We start from the raw sequence: 20,658 nt of genomic DNA, 5'->3' as shown, positions 1-20,658 counted from the left end.
ATGGAGCTCCTTAAACAGAAGGGTTTAAGGTTGAACACTATGAAAGCCATCCACTACATGGCTACCAGCCTCCTCCCAGTAGACTCCTCTTGGCGTCCCCCCAGCAACAGCAAGGGTATCCCTCTGGGCAGCTAAACCTGGAAATCCCAACTGGATGGCCCCCCATGAGGGTCTTCCTCCAGGGGCAAACCAAGAATGGGCAACTTGGAAATCCCTGAACGGACTCAGAAGTGGAGTGGGCAGATCAAAAGACAACCTGGCAAAATGGCACTACCTAAAAGAATCCCACACCTTCTGTGAATGTGGAGCACACAACTCCACATCTGTATGCTTGTCCATTGTGCCCTGCCTCATGTACAGGAGAAGAATTGTTGGAGGCTACAGACAATGCCATTGCTGTTGCGCGTTTTTGGTCAAAAGATATTTAACCGCCTGCGCTCCTTCTATTTTTATTAATTTTATACTAATTTATGCAATGCTTTTGATATGAAATAATAATAATTAAAAAACCTTATTTATATCCCTCCCATCATCTCCCCTCAGGGAATCGGGCAGCTAACATGAGGCCAAGCCCCAAAAATACAGTAAACAAATAAAATACATACATTCAGTTCTTGTGGGTTTTTTCGGGCTATATGGCCATGTTCTAGAGGCATTCCTCCTGACGTTTCGCCTGCATCTATGGCAAGCATCCTCAGACCTCATCTCTGAGGATGCTTGCCATAGATGCAGGCGAAACGTCAGGAGAAATGCCTCTAGAACATGGCCATATAGCCCGAAAAAATCCACAAGAACTGAGTGATTCCAGCCATGAAAGTCTTCGACAATACAAAATACATACAACAAATAATAACTAAAATAAAGTACAAGCAGTAGAAACAATAAAATACAACAATGAAATAAAAATAACACAGTGAGATAAAAGCACCGGGGATGAAATAAAATAATAATTAAGGGTAAGAGGTTAAACGAAGTGTGCAAGGGGCATAGGGTGAGATGGGAAAACTGGAGTGATTTATCTGGTGGGAGATACAGACGGGACAAACTATGGGGTTTAATTGCCCGCTAGAAATAAGGTGCGATGTAGTGATTGGTGTTTTTCCCCTCTCTCTGAAACCTTACAAGAGATGGGTGTTGGAGCAGTTCAGACCTGTTCTTGATTATTAAGAAATGCAATTATTTCTTATTATTGTAAATAAACCTTTTGTGATTTTTAAGATTGGACTCTGTCTCTTGTTGTCTAAGCTCTGAATTCTTTACAGCCACATCACACGGGACTTCACGCTCTGCTCGCTAATGAGCTGATGCTCAACTTTTGCATCCTGTTTGTTTTGGGGTGCTCTGCTCCTTTATTTTAGGCTAGTTTCCCCTAACAATACTAACTTTGGAAGCTTACATGACTGTTCATCCAGTGTAGATATTTATGTAATGTTTGAAATTCTTTGGACCTGAAGTGTACTGTATTTCAGTCTCATCTCAAGATATCTTCTGATGTATATGCAAGTATTTCAAAACCTGAAAAGAAATCTGAAATACGGAACACCTTTGGTCCCAAACATTTCAAATCAACCTGTACAGTTTTACAGGTTCCTTGATAAATTAATGTTGTGCTTTAAACAATTTATAATAGTGCATGAATTATTTTGTAAATGTTTCATGGTAGTCACAGGAAGACCCTTATCTAGTTTCAGCTACCAGGTCCTGGGGAGAAATAGGAATTTTTAGGGTCCTCCAGGTGATCAATGGTATAACTCTCCTGGACTTTACCATATAATTTGCCCAGAGGATCTAGAAAATTCTTAGATTGGACACCTCTCTAGGAATGTCTAGGTTCCTCCAAAGGCAACAGTATAGTATGGTGGAAATGCATACCATATTAATTCAATGGCATTAGCCCGTACCTGTTTCAGGTAATCGTCACCTGGGTGAAAATGTATGCCATGCTAATATGGAGGTCTTACTATAATTCTTATCATAATTCGGATTTACAATTTTTTTCATGAACCGCTTACCAGTCTTGAGCCTATGCTGCTTCAAAACGGTTCTGGCCCCCGACTACTACTATTTGGGCCTTCACTCCCAATAACAAGGAGCACTAAATGTTGGACTCTCACCTGTAGTGAAGCGTCTTTCCTTCTTACTGTAGAAATCCCGATACGATGAGATCACGACTGGGATGACAGGAACCTGAAGGGGACCAGGAGCAAGAAAAGAGGGAAAATTAAACATACAAGGAAGGGTGAACAAACTGAAATTGAATTCAAACAAGACAGAGGTCAGTCACAAGGCTGAACAGGGCATAGGGTTACAGCCTGTGCTGGATGGGGTTACACTCCCCTGAAGACACAGGTTCACAACTTGGGAGTGATCCTGGATTTATCTCTGAGCCTAAAGCCCTAGGTTTTGAAGGTGGCCAGCACTCCTTGGTTCCAAGCATTTCAGATAAGGGATGCTCAACTTATCATCCGTGGACAGAAAGAACTGTCCCACTCTTTGCCCTTTTTACCTGGGCTTGCACAGCCAGGTGGAAAGCGCCCCTCTTGAAGGGTAGCATAGAGCCGCTGTGATTCCTAGTGCCTTCTGGGAAGACCCAGACCCGAACCTGCAGAAAAAGAAAGCATGAGTGAGTGGATACCATTCAAAAACTATGGGTCATATATATGCAAATTGGTGGGGTTTCTCAGGAGAAAGTGCTTCTGGAATATGGCCATACAATTCGGAAAACATACGGCAACTCAGACCTCGAGATTTCTAGAGAGAACACATCTTTAGGAACCTCTAGATCCTCCAATATGATTCTAGTCAACAGCAAAAATTGACCATAAATTCATGCTGGAAGACATAGAAATTCCAAGAGAGACACTTGTAAAGATCTTGTTAATTTAAGAGTATAATTACATGTCAATGTTAGGATTTCTACATTTTAGTATACAGATCGTCCATGTTTTTTTTAGATGGGTTAGCAACCAGGATATTATCAAAAACTAAAATTGGTTACAAAGCACAACCCAGCCTTATTTTTTTAGATTGCAAATGCAAGGCTGAGCACTAGATGGCACCAAGCTGACAAAGAGAAAAAACTGTGTTGACAGGGGTGAAAAGCTGCATGGCTGAAAGAGCGGACCAGTGGTTGAAAGTGTGGTATATGGCTAGAATTTAAATCTGTTGAAAGAGAGAGGGGTCCAAAAGTGAAGCACTAAAAGGCATGGCAATCCTGTATTGGATAGTAATGCAGATTAATCACAGGATGTCTCAAACGTACACGTATTGATAGACTTTATAAGCTAGCTAGCATTGTACCCCCCCCCCCGATGTGCAACAGGAAGTTGCTGCTAATTGTGAGAGAAATAATAATAGTACTACTACTACTACTAATAATAATAATACTTTATTTATACCCCACCTCCATCTCGCCCAAGGTTGAACACTGTGAAAGCCACCCACTGCATGGCTATCAGCCTCCTCCCAGTAGACTCAAATCAAGGAAAAGATTAATGAGAACCAGCACTCCTCTTAATGTCCCCCTAGCAAAAGCAAGAATATCCCTCTGAACAGCTAGACCAAGAAATCCTAACTCGGTGGTCCCCCATGAGGGCCTTCCTCCAGGAGCAAACCAAGAATGGGCAATGGGGAAGTCCCTGAACAGACTCAGAAGTGGAGTGGGTAGATCAAAAGACAATCTGGCAAATGGCACTCCCTAAAAGAATCCCCCACCTTGTGCGACTGTGGAGCAGAACAAACAACCCCACACCTGTATGTTTGCCCACAATGCCCTGCCTCATGCACAGAGAAATAATTGTTTATAGCTACAGACAATGCGGTTACTGTTGCCTGTTTTTGGTCTAAAATTATTTAGCTGCTTGTGGTTCCCCTATTTTATCAATTTTATACTTATTTATGCAGCGCTTTTGACACAAAATATTAAATAAATAAGTTGCAGTCTGAAAGTATAGTGGGAGATGCAGGTTGTCAGGTAAAACAGCAATTTTTCCTAAATGGTTGTTCTGAGTTCTGCTCAAAAGGAAAAAAAATGTAATTCTTCTAACAAAAAAACCTACAAAAGACTCTGTCCATTTAGAAAGTATGAACTGTCAGCCTCTTGCGGCATCATTGATTTGGCAATCATTTCTACCAAGGAAAGAGAAATGTTTGTGCACTCCCTTGCTCTTTTGAGTGAAATTCTATGCTATGTTTGGGCTGGGACTTGATTTCCTGCCTTCTTCTTGTTATGCAAGTGACATCCAACACAGCCGTAGGGCCATATTTTGCATCTGGCTATGTCCCTGCAGCCAGACACAAATTGTATTCAATGCATTGTCGAAGGCGCTCGTGGCCGGAATCACTGGGTTGTTGTAGGTGTTTCGGATGGCCATGTTCTAGAAGTATTCTCTCCTGAGGTTGTGATGCTTGCCATAGATGCAGACAAAAAATCAGGAGAGAACGTTTCTAGAACATGGTCATACAGCCCGAAAAACCTACAACAACGCACAAATTGTGTTGTCTAGAGATCTGGAACAGCAGGTGGTACAATGGGTTAAACCCTTGTGCTGCTGAACTGCTGACTTGAAGGTCAGCAGTTTGTATCCGTGGGACAGGTTGAGCCCCTGCTGTTAGCTCTAGCTCCTGCCAACCTAGCAGTTTGAAAACATGCAAATGGGAGTAGATCAATAGGTACCACTTTGGCGGGAAAAGGGAAAAAGATGCTCCATGCCAGTGGTTCTCAACCTGGGGTCCCCAGATGTTTTTGGCCTACATCTCGCAGAAATCCCAGCCAGTTTGCCAGCTGTTAGGATTTCTAGGAGTTGGAGGCTGAAAACATCTGGGGACCCCAGGTTGAGAACCACTGCTCCATGCAGTCATGCTGGCCACATGACCAGGAGGTGTCTATGAACAACGCAGGCATTTCAGCTTGGAAATGGAGAACAGCATCTCCCCCAGAACCAGAGATGAACACTGCCTCCAGAGCTGGAAATGAAAGGAGAAGCCTTTGTCTGTGTCTTTGTGTCGCACTGTATTTCACAAGGCATCGAGTCTTTGCCTGTGTCTGTTTATGTGCTGTAATCCCCTTTGAGTCCCCTCAGGGAGAAAGGTGGAAATAAAGTGTTGTTGTTGTTGTTGTTGTTATTCTACCAGAAAATAATAACACCTTTGCTTGATTATTGTTATTTTTATTGTACACCACCATCATATCACCTGGGAGACTCAAGATACCTTACAAATTAAAGTAGATTAAATCTGTATGATATCTAACTCCACTAGGCATGGAATGGTTGCAACGAGTGACTCTGTGTTAGATCCAGATGAAAGGATTTTGGGATTCAAAGCGAAGAAGGGAATATCAAACTCTGCATCATTCCTGAAAAGACATGCACTGGGATAAAGCCAACTTGGGATGCTAGGTTGGTGTGGCAGCAATGCCAGTGGAGGCAGCAGTAAGTAAGCCCTGCTGAATGGAGAGCATTTGTCAGCTTAAGCTGCTTTCTGGCACCAGGCCCAGATCAGAGGCATTTGTCACCCTCTGACTTGGTCAAGAAAGCAAATTCTAGGCTGAATGGCTGGTGTGGCCCAACTGGATTTCTCCCACTTGCCTGCCCACTCACAGGATATACAGGAAGATGCAAGATCTAACTGGGTGCCAAGTTCTGCCTCTGGGCAAAGGCAGAGATGACAAAATTGGGCTTCTGCTCCACCTGCTGTCAAGACTCACATTTGATTATGTTACAATCAAAGCACCGACAACACAGATGTCATAACAATGACACACTAATAACAGGGAGAACTCATATCATCTCCATAATCTCACAGGAGCTCCAGAGCTTGAAAACTCTATCTAATAAGCACTTTTACAATCTGGCCGAGGTAAGAATCATAGAATAATAGAGTTGGAAGAGACCTCGTGGGCCATCCAGTCCAATCCCCTGCCAAGAAGCAGGAAAATTGCATTCAAAGCACCCCCAACAGATGGCCGTCCAGCCTCTGCTTAAAAGCCTCCAAAGAAGTAGCCTCCACCACACTCCGGGGCAGAGAGTTCCACTGCTGAACAGCTTTCACAGTCAGGAAGTTCTTCCTAATGTTCAGATGGAATCTCCTTTCTTGTAGTTTGAAGTCATTGTTCTGCGTCCTAGTCTCCACGGCAGCAGAAGACAAGCTTGCTCCTCCTCCCTGTGGCTTCCTCTCACATATTTATACATGGCTATCATGTTTCCTCTCAGCCTTCTCTTCTTCAGGCTAAACATGCCCAGCTCTTTCAGCCACTCCTCATAGGGATTGTTCTCTAGACCCTTGATCATTTCAGTTGCCCTCCTCTGGACACATTCCAGCTTGTTCCAGCTTGCGGCAAAGTTGAAGCAAAGTTCCAGCTTGTTCCAGCATGCAGCAAAGTTATGAGTTTCATCAGTTCTGCAATGCCACTATTTTTCTGTAGGCAGAAAGTCTGTGTAGAGATCTGGGATGTGCACTTTCCTACCAACTGTTTTGTCTTCTTTTACCAAAATTCACTAGTTCCCACTTGCCTCACATATTTTGCTTATTCTGGATGGGTTCTATATTCTCCTAGATGGACTGTACCAATATGAAACACCTTGGAGGCTTAACACTAGCCTAATATTCCATTACAAGAGTGTTTTGAAAAGAGCGTAACTCACTTTTGGGAGAAGCGAGGGAGCCAGCAGGGAAGCTTTTTTTTGCTTGACACAGGAATGATTTCCTATGCCACTCTTTCTGGTTACTATTTTGCTCTTTGGTCAGGAAACAAGCATCACGATGAAAGCATGGAAATATTCTGAAATATTGGTTGTACAGTAAGATCCCTGTGTTCATGGGGATGCTTCCTGACTGGACCATGGTTACGTGAAACTGTGGGTAGGACTAAGGGCCCTTCCACACAGCCACTGCATAACATGGTAACATTATGTAGTAATTACTGTATTTATGAATTTAGCACCAAAACAATGTCCTTTCTGTTGAGACTGTCCACATACTTGTGGATTTCAATGGCTTCTCTATGTAGTCTGACATGGTGGTGAGAGTGATCCAGCATTTCTGTGTTCTCAAATAAAATGCTGTGTCCAGATTGGTTCATTGGGTTATCAGCTATGGCTGACTTCTCCGGTTGAAGTAGTCTGCAGTGACTTTCATGTTCGGGTAATGCTGCGTTTGGTGGTCCCTATGTAGACTTGTCCATAGCTGCATGGTATACGGTAGACTCCTGCAGAGATGAGAGGATCCCTCTTGTCCTTTGCTGAATGTAGCATTTCTTGGTGGGTCTGTAGATAGTTTGTAGATTGTGTTTCCTCATCAGCTTCCCTATGCCATCAGTAGTTCCCTTGATCTTTGGTAAGAACACTTTTCCTCTGAGTGCAGGTGTAATATGGAACAGCCCGGAAAACACACAACAACCCAGTATGGCCAGTGTCCAGAGATCGTGGGAAACACAATAAAGGTATCAGAAAGTTACTGTCTGCACTACAGCTATTATTATTATTATTATTATTATTATTATTATTATTATTATTACTTTATTTGTACCCCGCTAGCATCTCCCAAGGGATTCGATGCGGCTTACAACAGGCCGGAGCCCAACACAATACAACAATACAATACATAGCAAATAAAACAGTTAAAGCAGAAAACAATAGCAATAGCAATACAACAGGACATTATTAAAAACTGAGCCGGCCGGAGTAGGGTACAGGATTAAAAGTGCTGAAGTGTTGGAGGGATATGGGATTAAATATAAGTGCAGTGTACAGTGAGGGTGATCTTGACTCTACTAAAGTGCTTCTGGGGTTTGGTAGTGGGGTTCCTAATCTGAGAAGGCACGTTGGAACAGCCAGGTTTTCAGGTTCTCTCTGAAAACCGCCAAAGTAGGGGCCTGTCTGAGATCTTTCGGGAGGGCATTCCAGAGGCGGGGGGCCACCACAGAGAAGGCCCTGTCCCGCGTTCCCACCAAACGCGCCTGCGACGCGGGCAGGATCACGAGCAGGGCCTCTCCTGATGACCGGAGTGAACGTGTGGGTTTGTAGACTGTGATGCGGTCACGCTATCAGCAAGCATAGCCACCAGGTTAACCATGCTGACATATAGAATTTCTAAAGATGCAGTCCAGCAAAGGGAAACTTGCTATGTTCCCATTGCTGCAACCAACATCTGGGTATATATAAACCAGGGATTATTTCACCTCTTCCAAACCCTTCCTTCCACCTCCAGCTCTCCCACAATTCCCAGCAATCCCCAGTCCTCCAGTGAGACTTACATCCTCAGTCAACATTGTTTGGGCAGCTTCTGACATGACGTTGATGGCGTCGTCTGTCTTCTTGCGGTTGATAAAGATGATGCCCCCCAGCCAGCACGCCAAGCCCACCGTACCCATGTACATCAGTTCCTTCTTGGCAATTGGCACGCACCGATCTGGCAGAATCTCCATCATCCCTGTGGGTGGTGGAGAGAAAAAGAGGGGTTAGCCACAGCAGCAGATACAGAGGAGACCCTGTGGTGTTCTGGACTTAGTGTGTATACTAGGTATGGGCCAACTTTGTCCTCCAGGTGTTTTGGACTTCCACAATTCCTAACAGCCGAAATTTGACAGCAATTCTTCCAGCAGATTTTGAGTTATGATGTCACTCAAAACGAACAGAGCATATAAAGATATAGATATACATTTATTTATTTATTTATTTATTTTTAATATTTGTACCCCACCCTTCTCAACCCCCTGGGGGGATTCAGGGCACCTTCCAATCGGCAGTAATTCGAGGCCTCAATATGTACATAATAAAAACAGTCAATAATTATAAATAGTTAAAAACATTAAAACAATTAAAATCTACTAAGAATTACCACTCTGGTGGCCTTTATTTATTTATTTATTTATTTATTTGCAGCATTTATATTCCGCCCTTCTCACCCTGCAGGGGATTCAGGGCGGATTACAATGTACACATATATGGCAAACTTCCAATGCCAATTAGACATACAACCTATATAGACATACACAGAGGCTAACTTTTTCTAGCCGCCAGGGGAGCTGTCGCTTTCATCGTCCATCTGCGACACTGATGAAATACTTCCACATTCCCCGCAATGCTTTGCTGGAGTGCTTTGCTGGAGTCTTTTTTTATGACCTCATAAATTAGTTAAATTAGCCTCCCCACACATAGGTGGTACCTAATTGACAGATGCATCTGTCTTTTGAATTGCAAAGGTCAACAACAAGCTACACACTTGATCGGACACTCACTCCTACCCGGGCTGACTTCAAACTCATGACCTTTTAGTCAGAGTGATCTTAATGCAGCTGACACTCAGCCAGCTGCGCTACAATCCCGATGCTGAAAACTGTGGTTGGATTCATTCCACTTGCATCTCTGCCAACCGAACCTCTGAAAATGCCAGCCACAGATGCAGGCAAAACATTAGGAGAGAACGCTACTGGAATACAGACATACAGCCTGAAAAACTCACAGCAATCCAGTGATTCTGGCCATGAAAGCCTTCGACAACACATAGAACTACATAAGATACACCTGTGATTCTATGACGCACCCCCCTTTTTAAAGGGGTATTTTCAAAACAGTAAAAAAATATATTCCTGTAAGTCGACTGTCTCTCTCATAAATACATGCATAACATGACATTTCTTCTCTTCACGCTCCCTCCATGCCCATTTCCTCCCATTTCCATCCTTTTCCATCAGACGTACCGAGCAAGTCAAGCTCACTCTGGTGGTTGGACACAATCACATAAGGCTCCTTGATGGTGAAGCTCTCCGCCCCTCGCACTTCGATCTTGACCCCGTACAGGTATTTTATATGCAGCAACATGAATCTGATGATTCTGGAAGTTAAAGAAAAAACGAGAAAACCGATTTGTGACATCCTGAATTCTTACACCCAATTTCCTTCCTCAATACGCCAGCTGCACCCGTACCTCGGGAAGTCTGACTTGGCCACGGTAGTCCACGCTCTGGTTGCATCCCGTTTAGACTGCTGCAACACTCTCTACGTGGGGTTGCCCTTGAAGACGGCCCGGAAGTTTCAATTGGTCCAACGTGCGGCAGCCATGTTACTAACAGGAGCGGGACGCAGGGAGCATACAACGCCCTTGTTGTACCAGCTCCACTGGCTGCCGATTTGCTACCGGGCTCAATTCAAGGTGCTGGCGTTGGCCTATAAAGCCCTAAACGGTTCCGGCCCAAGATACCTATCCGACCGCATCTCGACCTACGAGCCCACCAGGACTTTGAGATCGTCCGGGGAGGCCCTGTTCTCGATCCCGCCTGCTTCACAAGCACGGCTGGTGGGGACAAGAGATAGGGCCTTCTCGGTGGTGGCTCCTCGGCTGTGGAACACCCTCTCCGTGGACATCAGACTGGCTCCTTCCCTGATGATATTCCGCAGGAAACTAAAGACTTGGCTGTTCAAGAAGGCGTTCGAACAAGAAGTGCAATAATTGGTAATGACGACAGGAATGGAACAACAGAAAATGATACTGGTTTGTGGTTTAGACGATGAGATGACGCGGAATGGCTTTTGTATTATTGATGATGTTTTTGATGATGATGTTTTTGGTTAATGCTGGATTGATTATTTTAGATTGTGTCTTGAATTTTGAACCTTGTTCTTTCTATGTTGTACACCGCTGTGAGTCGCCCCCGGGCTGAGAACAGCGGTATATAAGCAAAGTAAATAAATAAATAATAGTTAACCTTTCCCAAGAGATGCATTTGGCCGGGACAAGAGACAGGGCCTTCTTGGTGGTGGCCCCCTGCCTGTGGAACATGATCCCCAGCAAAACTAAGACAGCTCCATTTACCATTTATTTATTTATTTATTTATCATATTTAGATACCGCCCCTCTCAGCCCAGAGGCGACTCGGAGCAGTTTACAATTGGCAATAATTTGATACCTCAACAATCATAACAATTAAAAAGTAAAACACTCATAAAATACTATTAAAAACATTAGCATACAATATAAAAATATGAAACTGTACAAAGCCTTAAAACACTGTCATGAGCATCTCCATGTCAAGTCATTATTCAATTGCGTCATCAAGTATTACCATGATTTCGTACAACTATCCCTCCATCTCTCCTTTCCTTTAGGAAGAAGCTCAAAACATGGTTTTGGGACCAGGCATTTGGGTAATAGGCTTGACAGCAATCACAATATTTTAGAACGGACTATGGACAGGCTTTGGACTGGGTCGTTGGTCGCTTAATTGGACTCAGATATGGCAATATGGTTGATAATAATGTTTTAAATAAATTTTAACCTAATGTTTTTATCCACTCTGTTATGTCATGTTGTATTGTGTTTTAGTATGTGTTGGCATCGAATTGAGAAAGACGGGGTAAAAATGCTAGAAATAAATAAATAATCTCAAGACTAGTAAAACTAGGAATTCTGGGTTCTTTTTTTAAGAACCTTTAAAAAAAATTAAAGTCCTACTTTTTATTAGTTTACTTAAGACAACCCTCAGATATGAGAATAACATCTGAGCCTGCTATGCTTTAAGCAGTGAATTCACATTAAAAAAAACAATCTAGTATATTGTTTTGTTGTTGTTGTTGTTCATTAGTTCAGTCGTTTCTGACTCTTTGTGACCTCATGGACCAGCCCACACCAGAGCTCCCTGTTGGCCGTCACCTCCCCCAGCTCCTTCAGAGTCAAGCCAGTCACTTCAAGGATGCCATCCATCCATCTTGACCTTGGTTGGCCCCTCTTCCTTTTTCCTTCCATTTTCCCCAGCATCATTGTCTTCTCTAAGCTTTCCTTTCTTCTCATGATGTGGCCAAAGTACTTCAACTTTGCCTCTAATATCTTTCCCTCCAATGAGCAGTCAGGCTTTATTTCCTGGAGGATGGACTGGTTGGATCTTCTCGCAGTCCAAGGCACTCTCAGCACTTTCCTCCAACACCACAGTTCAAAAGCATCTATCTTCTTTCGCTCAGCCTTCCCTAAGGTCCAGCTCTCACATCCGTAGGTGACTATGGGGAATACCATTGCTTTAACTATGCAGATCTTCGTCGCCAGTGTGATGACTCTACTCTTCACTATTTTATCGAGATTGGACATTGCTCTCCTACCAAGAAGTAAACGTCTCCTGATTTCCTGGCTGCAGTCTGCATCTACAGACATCTTTGCACCTAGAAATACAAAGTCTGTCACGGCCTCCACATTTTCTCCCTCTATTTCCCAGTTGTCAATCATTCTTGTTGCCATTATCTTGTTTTTTTATGTTTAACTGCAACTCAGCTTTTGTGCTTTCTTCTTTCACCTTGATTAGAAGGCTCCTCAGCTCCTCCTCGCTTTTGGCCATCAAAGTGGTGTCATCTGCATATCTAAGGTTGTTAATGTTTCTTCCAGCAATTGTTTTGTTCAATGTATTGTCGAAGGCTTTCATGGCTGGAATCACTAGGTTCTTGTGGGTTTTTTCGGGCTATAGAGCCATGTTCTAGAGGCATTTCTCCTGACGTTTCGCCTGCATCTATGGCAAGCATCCTCAGAGGTAGTGAGGATGCTTGCCATAGATGCAGGCGAAACGTCAGGAGAAATGCCTCTAGAACATGGCTCTATAGCCCGAAAAAACCCACAAGAACCTAATTGTTTTGTTACTTATCTTGATAAAGGTACTCAGCCACCAGGATCCAGCATAGTATTGTGCACTCTAAGTAATATCAGAGCTGTAGCTGGTGATTCCCCTGCTCTATTTCCGCTTTCTGTCTGACTCCAAGGAAATTTTTTCAATGCTAAACCAGTGTCTGTTATCAGTAATGGATCGAATGAGAGCAAACAAGTTGAAGTTCAATCTAGATCAATCAGAGATGCTCTTAGCAAGTCAGGACCAGAATCTAAATGACCTTAATATAATCAGAGAGCTGGGGACAAACATGAATTTCGGCAAGGAAAAATGTAAGAAGACATGAATTGCACAGATTGAGGATGGGTACAAACGCGTTTGACAACAGTCTGTGTGAAACGGCCTTTGCGGGAGGACTCCTCCCGCAATGATCCAGCCACCATCTCAGTTACATTTAAACAGGGATTTCGTTTTTAATGGGATTTGCACTAGGAATTGGTAAATCTTAATCCGCTTTTAATTGTTTTAAACCAATAGCTTATTCAAGAGGATTGTATTGAATACTTCTTAAAAAATGTTCGTCTGTGGGTTTCTATGGCTCAATGGGAATTCGAACCCACATGATTACATCACATTGACTTTCAAAAGCAGGATGTGTTTTTGTTTGCTTTCAAATTAGTTCTTACTTATGGCAACCCTAAAGTGAGTCTCTTATGTGGTTTTATTCACAGTGTTTGTTTATTTATCATTTATTTACAGCATTTATATGCCGCCTTTCTCACCCTGAAGGGAACTCAGTGTGAATCATTGAACATATACATGTCAATTATTCAATGCTGTCAACCAGTGTTTCTCAACTTGGGGATCAGGACCCTTGGGAGGGTTGCAAAGGGGTGTCAGAGGGGTCACCAAAGACCATCAGAAAACACAGTATTTTCTGTTGGTCATGTGGATTCTGTGTGGGAAATTTAGCCCAAATCTATTGTTTGTGGGGTTCAGAATGCTCTTTGATTGTAGGTGAACTATAAATCCCAGCAACTACAATTCCCAAATGTCAGGGTCTATTTTCCCTAAACTCCATCAGTGTTCACATTTGGGCATATTGAGTATTTGTGCCAAGTTTGGTCCAGATCCATCATTGTTTGAGTCCACAGTGTTCTCTGGATATAGCTGAACTACAATTCCAAAACTCAAGGTCAATGCCCATCAAACCCTTCCAGTGTTTTGCTTAGGTTGACAGTGAGCTGGGATTACGGTCAGGTGCTCACCCCGACTTGGGCTTCGAACTGCCAAACTTTCGATTGGTGTGATCTTATTGCTGCTGGTGACTATCCAGCTGTGCTAAAGCCTGGCCCTTTTGTTTGTTCAAAATGAGTTTGTCTTTGTATTCTTCTGAGGCTGAGAGAGTGTGACTTTACCACAGTCGCTCAGTGGGTTTCTATGGTTGAACTGGGTTTCAAACCATGGTCTCTAGTACCTTTTACTTAGGTGATTCCTTGTTGTTCGAGGATGATTGTATTCCAGATGTGGTGTCTTGGTGGTGGGTCCGTAGGTGGCTGTGGAGTCCCATTCTTGATCTGCATGTTCTCCCGCAGGGAGGACATTGGTCTCCAGACAGAAGGCGGCCCCGGTCAGAGTTGGCTTGATGTGCCTTCCTCTTGGCACATTCTCCCTTTCGCCCTCCATTTGTACCTCTTCCAATTCTGCAGCATTGCTGGTCACAGCTGACCTCCATTTAGTACGCTCAAGTGCCAGGGCTTTCCAGTTCTTGGTGCCTATGTCACAGTTTTTGAGGTTGGCTTTAAGCCCATCTTTAAATCTCTTTTCCTGTCCACCGACATTCTGTTTCCTGTTCTTGAGTTCGAAGTAGAGTAACTGCTGTGGGAGACGGTGATCGGGCATTCCATAGTCTAACCCACAAACCACTACACTACACTGACACAAGTATTATATAAAGATCACAATGTAACTTTTAGAAACTAGCTTTTTTTCCTAAAAGGCTAGTTTCAGACCTTAAACTGGAGGTCAAACCAGATTTGTATTAGTAGTTCTTTTTTGGGGAAATGGGTGCTGAAAAGCAGGATAGAAATCTATTGAATCAATAAAAAAGCATCTCAGTTGCCCCAGGCCGGTTGGACTAATTACTCTCAGCTCTCACTGTGCCATTTATTATTTATCCAACCACACCGCTCAGAATGTAAAGCCATAAAAATAATCCAAACAGAGTAAAAACACATCAAACCATTAAATCTGACTTCTGTTTAAGATAACATGTGAGGTATATGCATGGTAGCCCATCTGCATTCAGTGGTGTTAAGTGAGCAGACCCCCGTGAAAGGGGGGAAACCCATAAATAAGAGAGACTGCATTACTGACAAAGAGCCAAGTCTGGCTGATGTTGCCTGTGGACAAAGGTCCTATCTACATCACCAAATCATGCAGATTGACACTGTCATGTAAACGGGGAACTCATCCACTCACTTCATGTTCTCCACATTGCGTCCCCGGATGGCGCAGATGGGGATGACGATGACAGCCAAGAAGAGGATGTAGCTATTGTAGAACGCCATCTTGCAGAAGTACTTGAAGGTGGTGCTCCATTCGTAAAGAAGGGGGACGACCACCAGGATCAGGATGAGGATCCATTGGCCCAGCGAGATCTCCATTGTCCCTGTTGGGAGACAGAAGAAGATGGAAGCCGTCAGAACAGAAGATCTAGTAAAACACAGGGCTTGGAAACATTCTCTTTCTGGATAAAATCTCACAGAACTCCCTAGTTAGCATGGACTTAGGTTGCATCTATACAGTCGATTTAATGCAGTTTGATACCACTTTAACTGCCATGGCTTGATGCTATGCAACCATGAATGTTTGCACTTTTGCAAGATGGTTAGCTTTACAAGGACCCAACAACAACAACTCCAAGAATTCCATTGCATTTAGTCATGGCAATGAAAACACAAGGAGTCCCCGACTTACAAACAACTCTTAGTTAAGAATGGGGGTGGGACAACAGAAAGTGAGAGAAATCTACCCCTTGGAAGGGAAATTCACTCCTGAAAAAGTTATTATCATGGGGAAAAGGGGTCTCCATTGAAGCTTTATCACCAATCCTTGTTTCCACAACAAGCCACATTTCTCAAAATCCAGTTCCCACAGGAAGAAGAAAGTGAAGTGAAATCTTCTGAACAGGGGCACAGACAACAAAACAAACACCACAGGGGTGTTAAGCTTTTCCTGTGTTATCCAAAGCATGCATCCATCTACCAAGGTGCTTGTTTACAAAGCTATTTTCTTCCCAACCCTGTTATATGCCTGTGAAATGTGGACTGTCTATAGACACCACACTCACCATCTTCCAAAGAAGTTACTATACTCCGAATTCAAGAACAGAAAACTGAATTTTGGTGCACAGGAAAAGAGACTTAAAAATGGGCTTAAAGCTAACAATTATTATTATTATTATTATTATTGAAGGAAAAGTTGACAAGGAAAAGACCTTGATATGGCTCACGAATGGAACACCGAAGAAGGAGAAAGAAGGCCTGATTCTTGCAGCCCAGGAGCAAGCTATCAGAACCAATTCCATTAAGGCCAGGATTGAAAAATCAGGTGATGACCCAAATGCAGACTGTGCAAGGAAGCTGAGGAAACCATGGATCATATCCTCAGCTGCTGCAAGAAAATTGCACAGACGGACTACAAACAGAGGCACAACTCTGTGGCCCAGATGATTCACTGGAACTTATATCACAAGTACCACCTGCCAGCAGTAAAGAATTGGTGGGATCATAAACCTCCAAAGGTCGTGGAAAATGAACATGCAAAAATACTGTGGGACTTTCAAATCCAGACTGAACAAAGTTTTGGAACACAATACACCAGACATCACGATTGTGGAAAAGAAAAAAAGTTTGGATTATTGATGTCACCATACCAGGTGACAGTCGCATTGAGGAAAAACAACAGGAAAAATATTATCAGGACCTCAAAATCGAACTGCAAAGGCTCTTACATGCCTGATCTACACTGTAGAATCATTGCAGTTTGACACCACTTTAACTGCAGCACGGAATGCTATGGGAATCCTAGGAGCTGTAGTTGTACAATATCTTTAGCCTTCCTGCAAAAGAGGGCTTGGGCCTCACCAAACTATAACTTCTAGGTTTCCACAGCACAGAGCTATGGGGATCAAAGTAGTGTTAAACTGCCATAATCATGTAGTGCAGTTGCATCCTTTGTCTCTAAGATGCTACACGGTCCCTTTGCACACTGATATTCCAGACTAACACAGCTATTGTGTTGAAATAAAATGTCTTTTATGTGGTTTACAAAAAAAGGAGAGACATGTAATACAATATGGAAACACTACGGACGTTTCAGAATCATTTCAAAGGTAATAAATATTTTAGAACAAATACTAGAGAGTCAAATTACAGGCCAAACAGTTCCTGTTTACCAAAAAATAGGACTTCTTGCCATATTTTGTAATGACTGTGAGGCATTGCATCATAACGATCTGATCATATGTTTTAAGTTTTGTTGAAAGACTAATATTAATAGGCGAGATCTCCTCTCAAGCTTGGTATACAAACATTGGGAAACCAAGGTGACTGAAAAGCTGAGAGCTCTTGTCCAAGATGATAGACGTAAGCAGACAGATCTAAGGTTTCTTTTCAATATGATTCCCTTTTATTAATTTCAGGGATGACAGTGCAGAGTTTCCACCTCCTCCACAGTCACATTTGGACCTGTGGAGAGATGCTTTGGTTGTATGGGAAATGCATTTTCTCATGCTGTGAAGTTATGAATCAAAGTTTTCGTCTGCACCTTGGAAATTCTTCTTTTGTGGGAAATAACACGCAATACCTGGTGAGTTTCTTGTCTGCTGAGTGGTTTTGAGGAAATAGTGTAGTAATGGTGAGGCCATGGATCATATTTCTGTTCTTGCGGACCACTGGTGATCCACAGATCACAGGTTGGGAGCCACTGGGTTAAACCTTTGTGCCAGCTGAACTGCTGACCTGAAGGTCGGCGGTTCGAATCTGTGAGACAGAGTGAGCTCCCATCTGTCAGCTCCAGCTGACAGATGGGGACATGAGAGAAGCCTCCCACAGGATGGTAACACATCCAGCTGTCCCCTGGGCAACGTCTCTGCAGATGGCCAATTCTCTCACACCAGAAGTGACTTGCAGCTTCTCAAGTTGCTTCTGACAAAAAAGCCTCAACAACATAAAGTTATCCTTGAGCAAATATAAAATCTGCAAATAATCAAATCCACAAAAGTAAAACCTTCAAGCATGGAAGGCTGACTATATTTAAAGACTCCCCCCCCCCCCAAAAAAAATACATCAGGCAATATATTAACATCCTTTCAGGGTTTCTGAATTTTCTTCATAACATCTAAATAATGCATGGTGCATGCTATTAAGCTGTCATGTCCTCTTGCACATGTTGCTTCAATAATAATGTTGTCTGCCTTCAAGTCATTTTCAACATATTCAGACCTTATGGCAAACCAATCCTAATTTTTTCTTGGCAAGGTTAGTACAGAAGGGCTTCAGCGTGGCTTTCCTCTGAGGCCAAGAGAATGTGACCCCTCCAAGATCACCTAATGGGTTTCCATGGTCAAATCGTGATTAGTCTCCAAAGTTGTAGTGCAGCGTTCAAACCACAATACCTTGCTGTTTCTCTTTATTCACCCCTTTTGTTGTGCAAACACCCCTGTTGTTAGTTCTGGGACTGCTGCACTTTGGCTTCATTAAAAAAGTAGAAGAGGAAGTTAACATTTTTGAAGAGTTGGCCCTGGCTTTTGAATGAAAAACATTCAAAAGTTGCTAAAATAGCTACTCAATTAAATAATAAGCTATACTTAATTTTTCAGAGTTTGCCCCTGTTTAGAGGGTTTTTTTGTAGCTACTTGTTGTTTCTTTGCCTCCATTTATGTATCCGAAGGATCTGATCAAGTAGTTACAAATCTAAATAAATAAAATGTAATGTTCATTTGTGGGATTAACAGAATTCAAAAACCACTGGGCGAATTGATATCAAATTTGGACACAAGACACCTAACAACCCAATCTATGTCCTTCACTCAAAAAATTGATTTTGTCTTTTGGGAGTTGTAGTTGCTGGGATTTATAGTTCACCTACAATCAAAGAGCATTCTGAACTTAACCAATGATGGAATTGAATCAAACTTGGCACACAGGACTCCCATGACCAACAGAAAACACTAGAAGGGTTTGGTGGGCATTGATGTTGAGTTTGGGAGTTATAGTTCACCTACATCCAGAGAACACTGTGGACTCAAACAATGACCAAACTCTACACAAATACTCAATATGCCCAAATGTGAACACTGGTGGAGTTTGGGGAAAATAGACATTTGGGAGTTGCAGTTGCTGAGATTTATAGTTCACCTAGAATCACAGAGCATTCTAAACCCCACCAACAATAGAATTGGGCCAAGCCTCCTACACAGAACCCCCATGACCACCAGAGTGGGCCACAGCAACGCATGGCAGGGGACGGCTAGTCTATATAAATAAAAATGTAATGTTAGTTTGTGGGATTAACATAACTCAAAAACCATTGGACGATTGACACCAAATTTGGACAACGAGCGACCATCACTCATAAAAACACTGAAAAACACAGAAGAGATTTAAACACACATATATACATATATACACAAATATATATACAAATATATACACACAAAACACATATATGCAGACTGGGCCACCGCAACACGTGACAGGGAATGCTTGTACTATTTTTATTATATATATATATATATATGAATTATTAATCCACCCTTAGATATTGAAGTCTTATAACAGAAGTGTCAAGCTTACTTTCACTGAGGGCCACTTATAGTTGCCTTCAAAGGGCCATTGAATCCATGGATGGAGAATCCATGGATACAGAGGGCCAGCGATAATTGCTTCTACATGGTGTTCAGTGCTCTTTAGCTTTGAGAAAGTTTTGTTTCCCAGATGTTAAAGAATGACAACTCCCATCACTTTTGATTATTCACCATGCGGACTGGGGATAATGGGAATTACAACCCAATAGCACTTGTGGCTCTTAATTTGTGGAAAGGCTAAAGGACATTTTAAAGCCTGACATCATATCCACAAGCATTGTATATATATTCAAACCCCAATATTGTGACTAAACAGAAGAAACTGCAGCCTTCCAAATGTTAGTGTATCACAATACATATCAGCTCTAGTCATGATGTCTAATTATGAGGAAAACGGTTGTAGTCCAACATTCAGATAACATATCCAACATGAATATGATAAATATTCTGCTCACCCCACATGGGGAGGGGGCTAGAAAAGGTGCCCTAAACATAGTCTGCCTCACTTATCCCTGACTGGACTGCCGCGTCCAGTGGGGTCACCACCCTGCGGCCAAAAAAGGAAAATGAACTTCGGTACGTGGAACGTACGGACTCTGATGGACAACAGTGGCAGTGAACGCCCCGAACGCAGAACTGCCATCATTGCAAGGGAGCTGGGACGCTTCAACATCGACATAGCAGCCCTTCAGGAGACCCGGAGAGCAGGAGAGGGACAGCTGAAGGAAGAAAAAGGAGGCTACACCTTCTTCTGGAAGGGACTGCCCGAAAAAGACCAAAGAATGCACGGAGTTGGCTTTGCCATCAGGAATGATCTGGTGAAACATCTGTCCGAAGCACCCACTGGCATCAACGAACGACTCTCAACCCTCCGAATCGATCTTGCCAAAAACCAACGGGCAACCATCATAAGTGCCTATGCACCAACACTAGATGCTGACGAAGACATCAAGGAGAAATTCTACTGTCAGCTGGATACTGTCCTATCGGGGATACCTAAGGAGGACAAAATCATCCTCCTGGGGGACTTCAATGCAAGAGTCGGGCGAGACTTCGACCTGTGGCCAGGGACCATCGGAAAAGACGGGGTTGGAAACAGCAACTCAAATGGCATCCTGCTTCTCACCAAATGTGCGGAGCATAACCTCGTCATCACCAACACGCTCTTCCGCCAGAAAAACAAGTTCAAGACATCATGGAAGCA

General features: G+C 42.9%; 1 protein-coding gene across 1 annotated transcript in view; it reads right to left on the bottom strand.

Moving 5' to 3' along the window:
- Window positions 1–20,658, bottom strand: part of AGPAT1 (1-acylglycerol-3-phosphate O-acyltransferase 1) — a 75,258-nt gene that overhangs the window by 3,122 nt on the left and 51,478 nt on the right. Inside the window, exons 2-6 of the mRNA XM_060760251.2 lie at window positions 15,065–15,254; window positions 9,701–9,834; window positions 8,255–8,430; window positions 2,507–2,602; window positions 2,115–2,187 (exon numbers count right to left, since the gene is read on the bottom strand). Of these exons, the coding sequence (XP_060616234.1) occupies window positions 2,115–2,187; window positions 2,507–2,602; window positions 8,255–8,430; window positions 9,701–9,834; window positions 15,065–15,249 (664 nt within the window). The 5' untranslated portion in view covers window positions 15,250–15,254. The remainder of the gene's footprint in view (window positions 1–2,114; window positions 2,188–2,506; window positions 2,603–8,254; window positions 8,431–9,700; window positions 9,835–15,064; window positions 15,255–20,658) is intronic.

This window comes from Anolis sagrei, chromosome 2, assembly GCF_037176765.1.
Source record: "Anolis sagrei isolate rAnoSag1 chromosome 2, rAnoSag1.mat, whole genome shotgun sequence".
In the NCBI taxonomy this organism is placed as follows: Eukaryota; Metazoa; Chordata; class Lepidosauria; order Squamata; family Dactyloidae; genus Anolis; species Anolis sagrei.
This window is presented reverse-complemented; position numbering and strand designations above follow the sequence as displayed.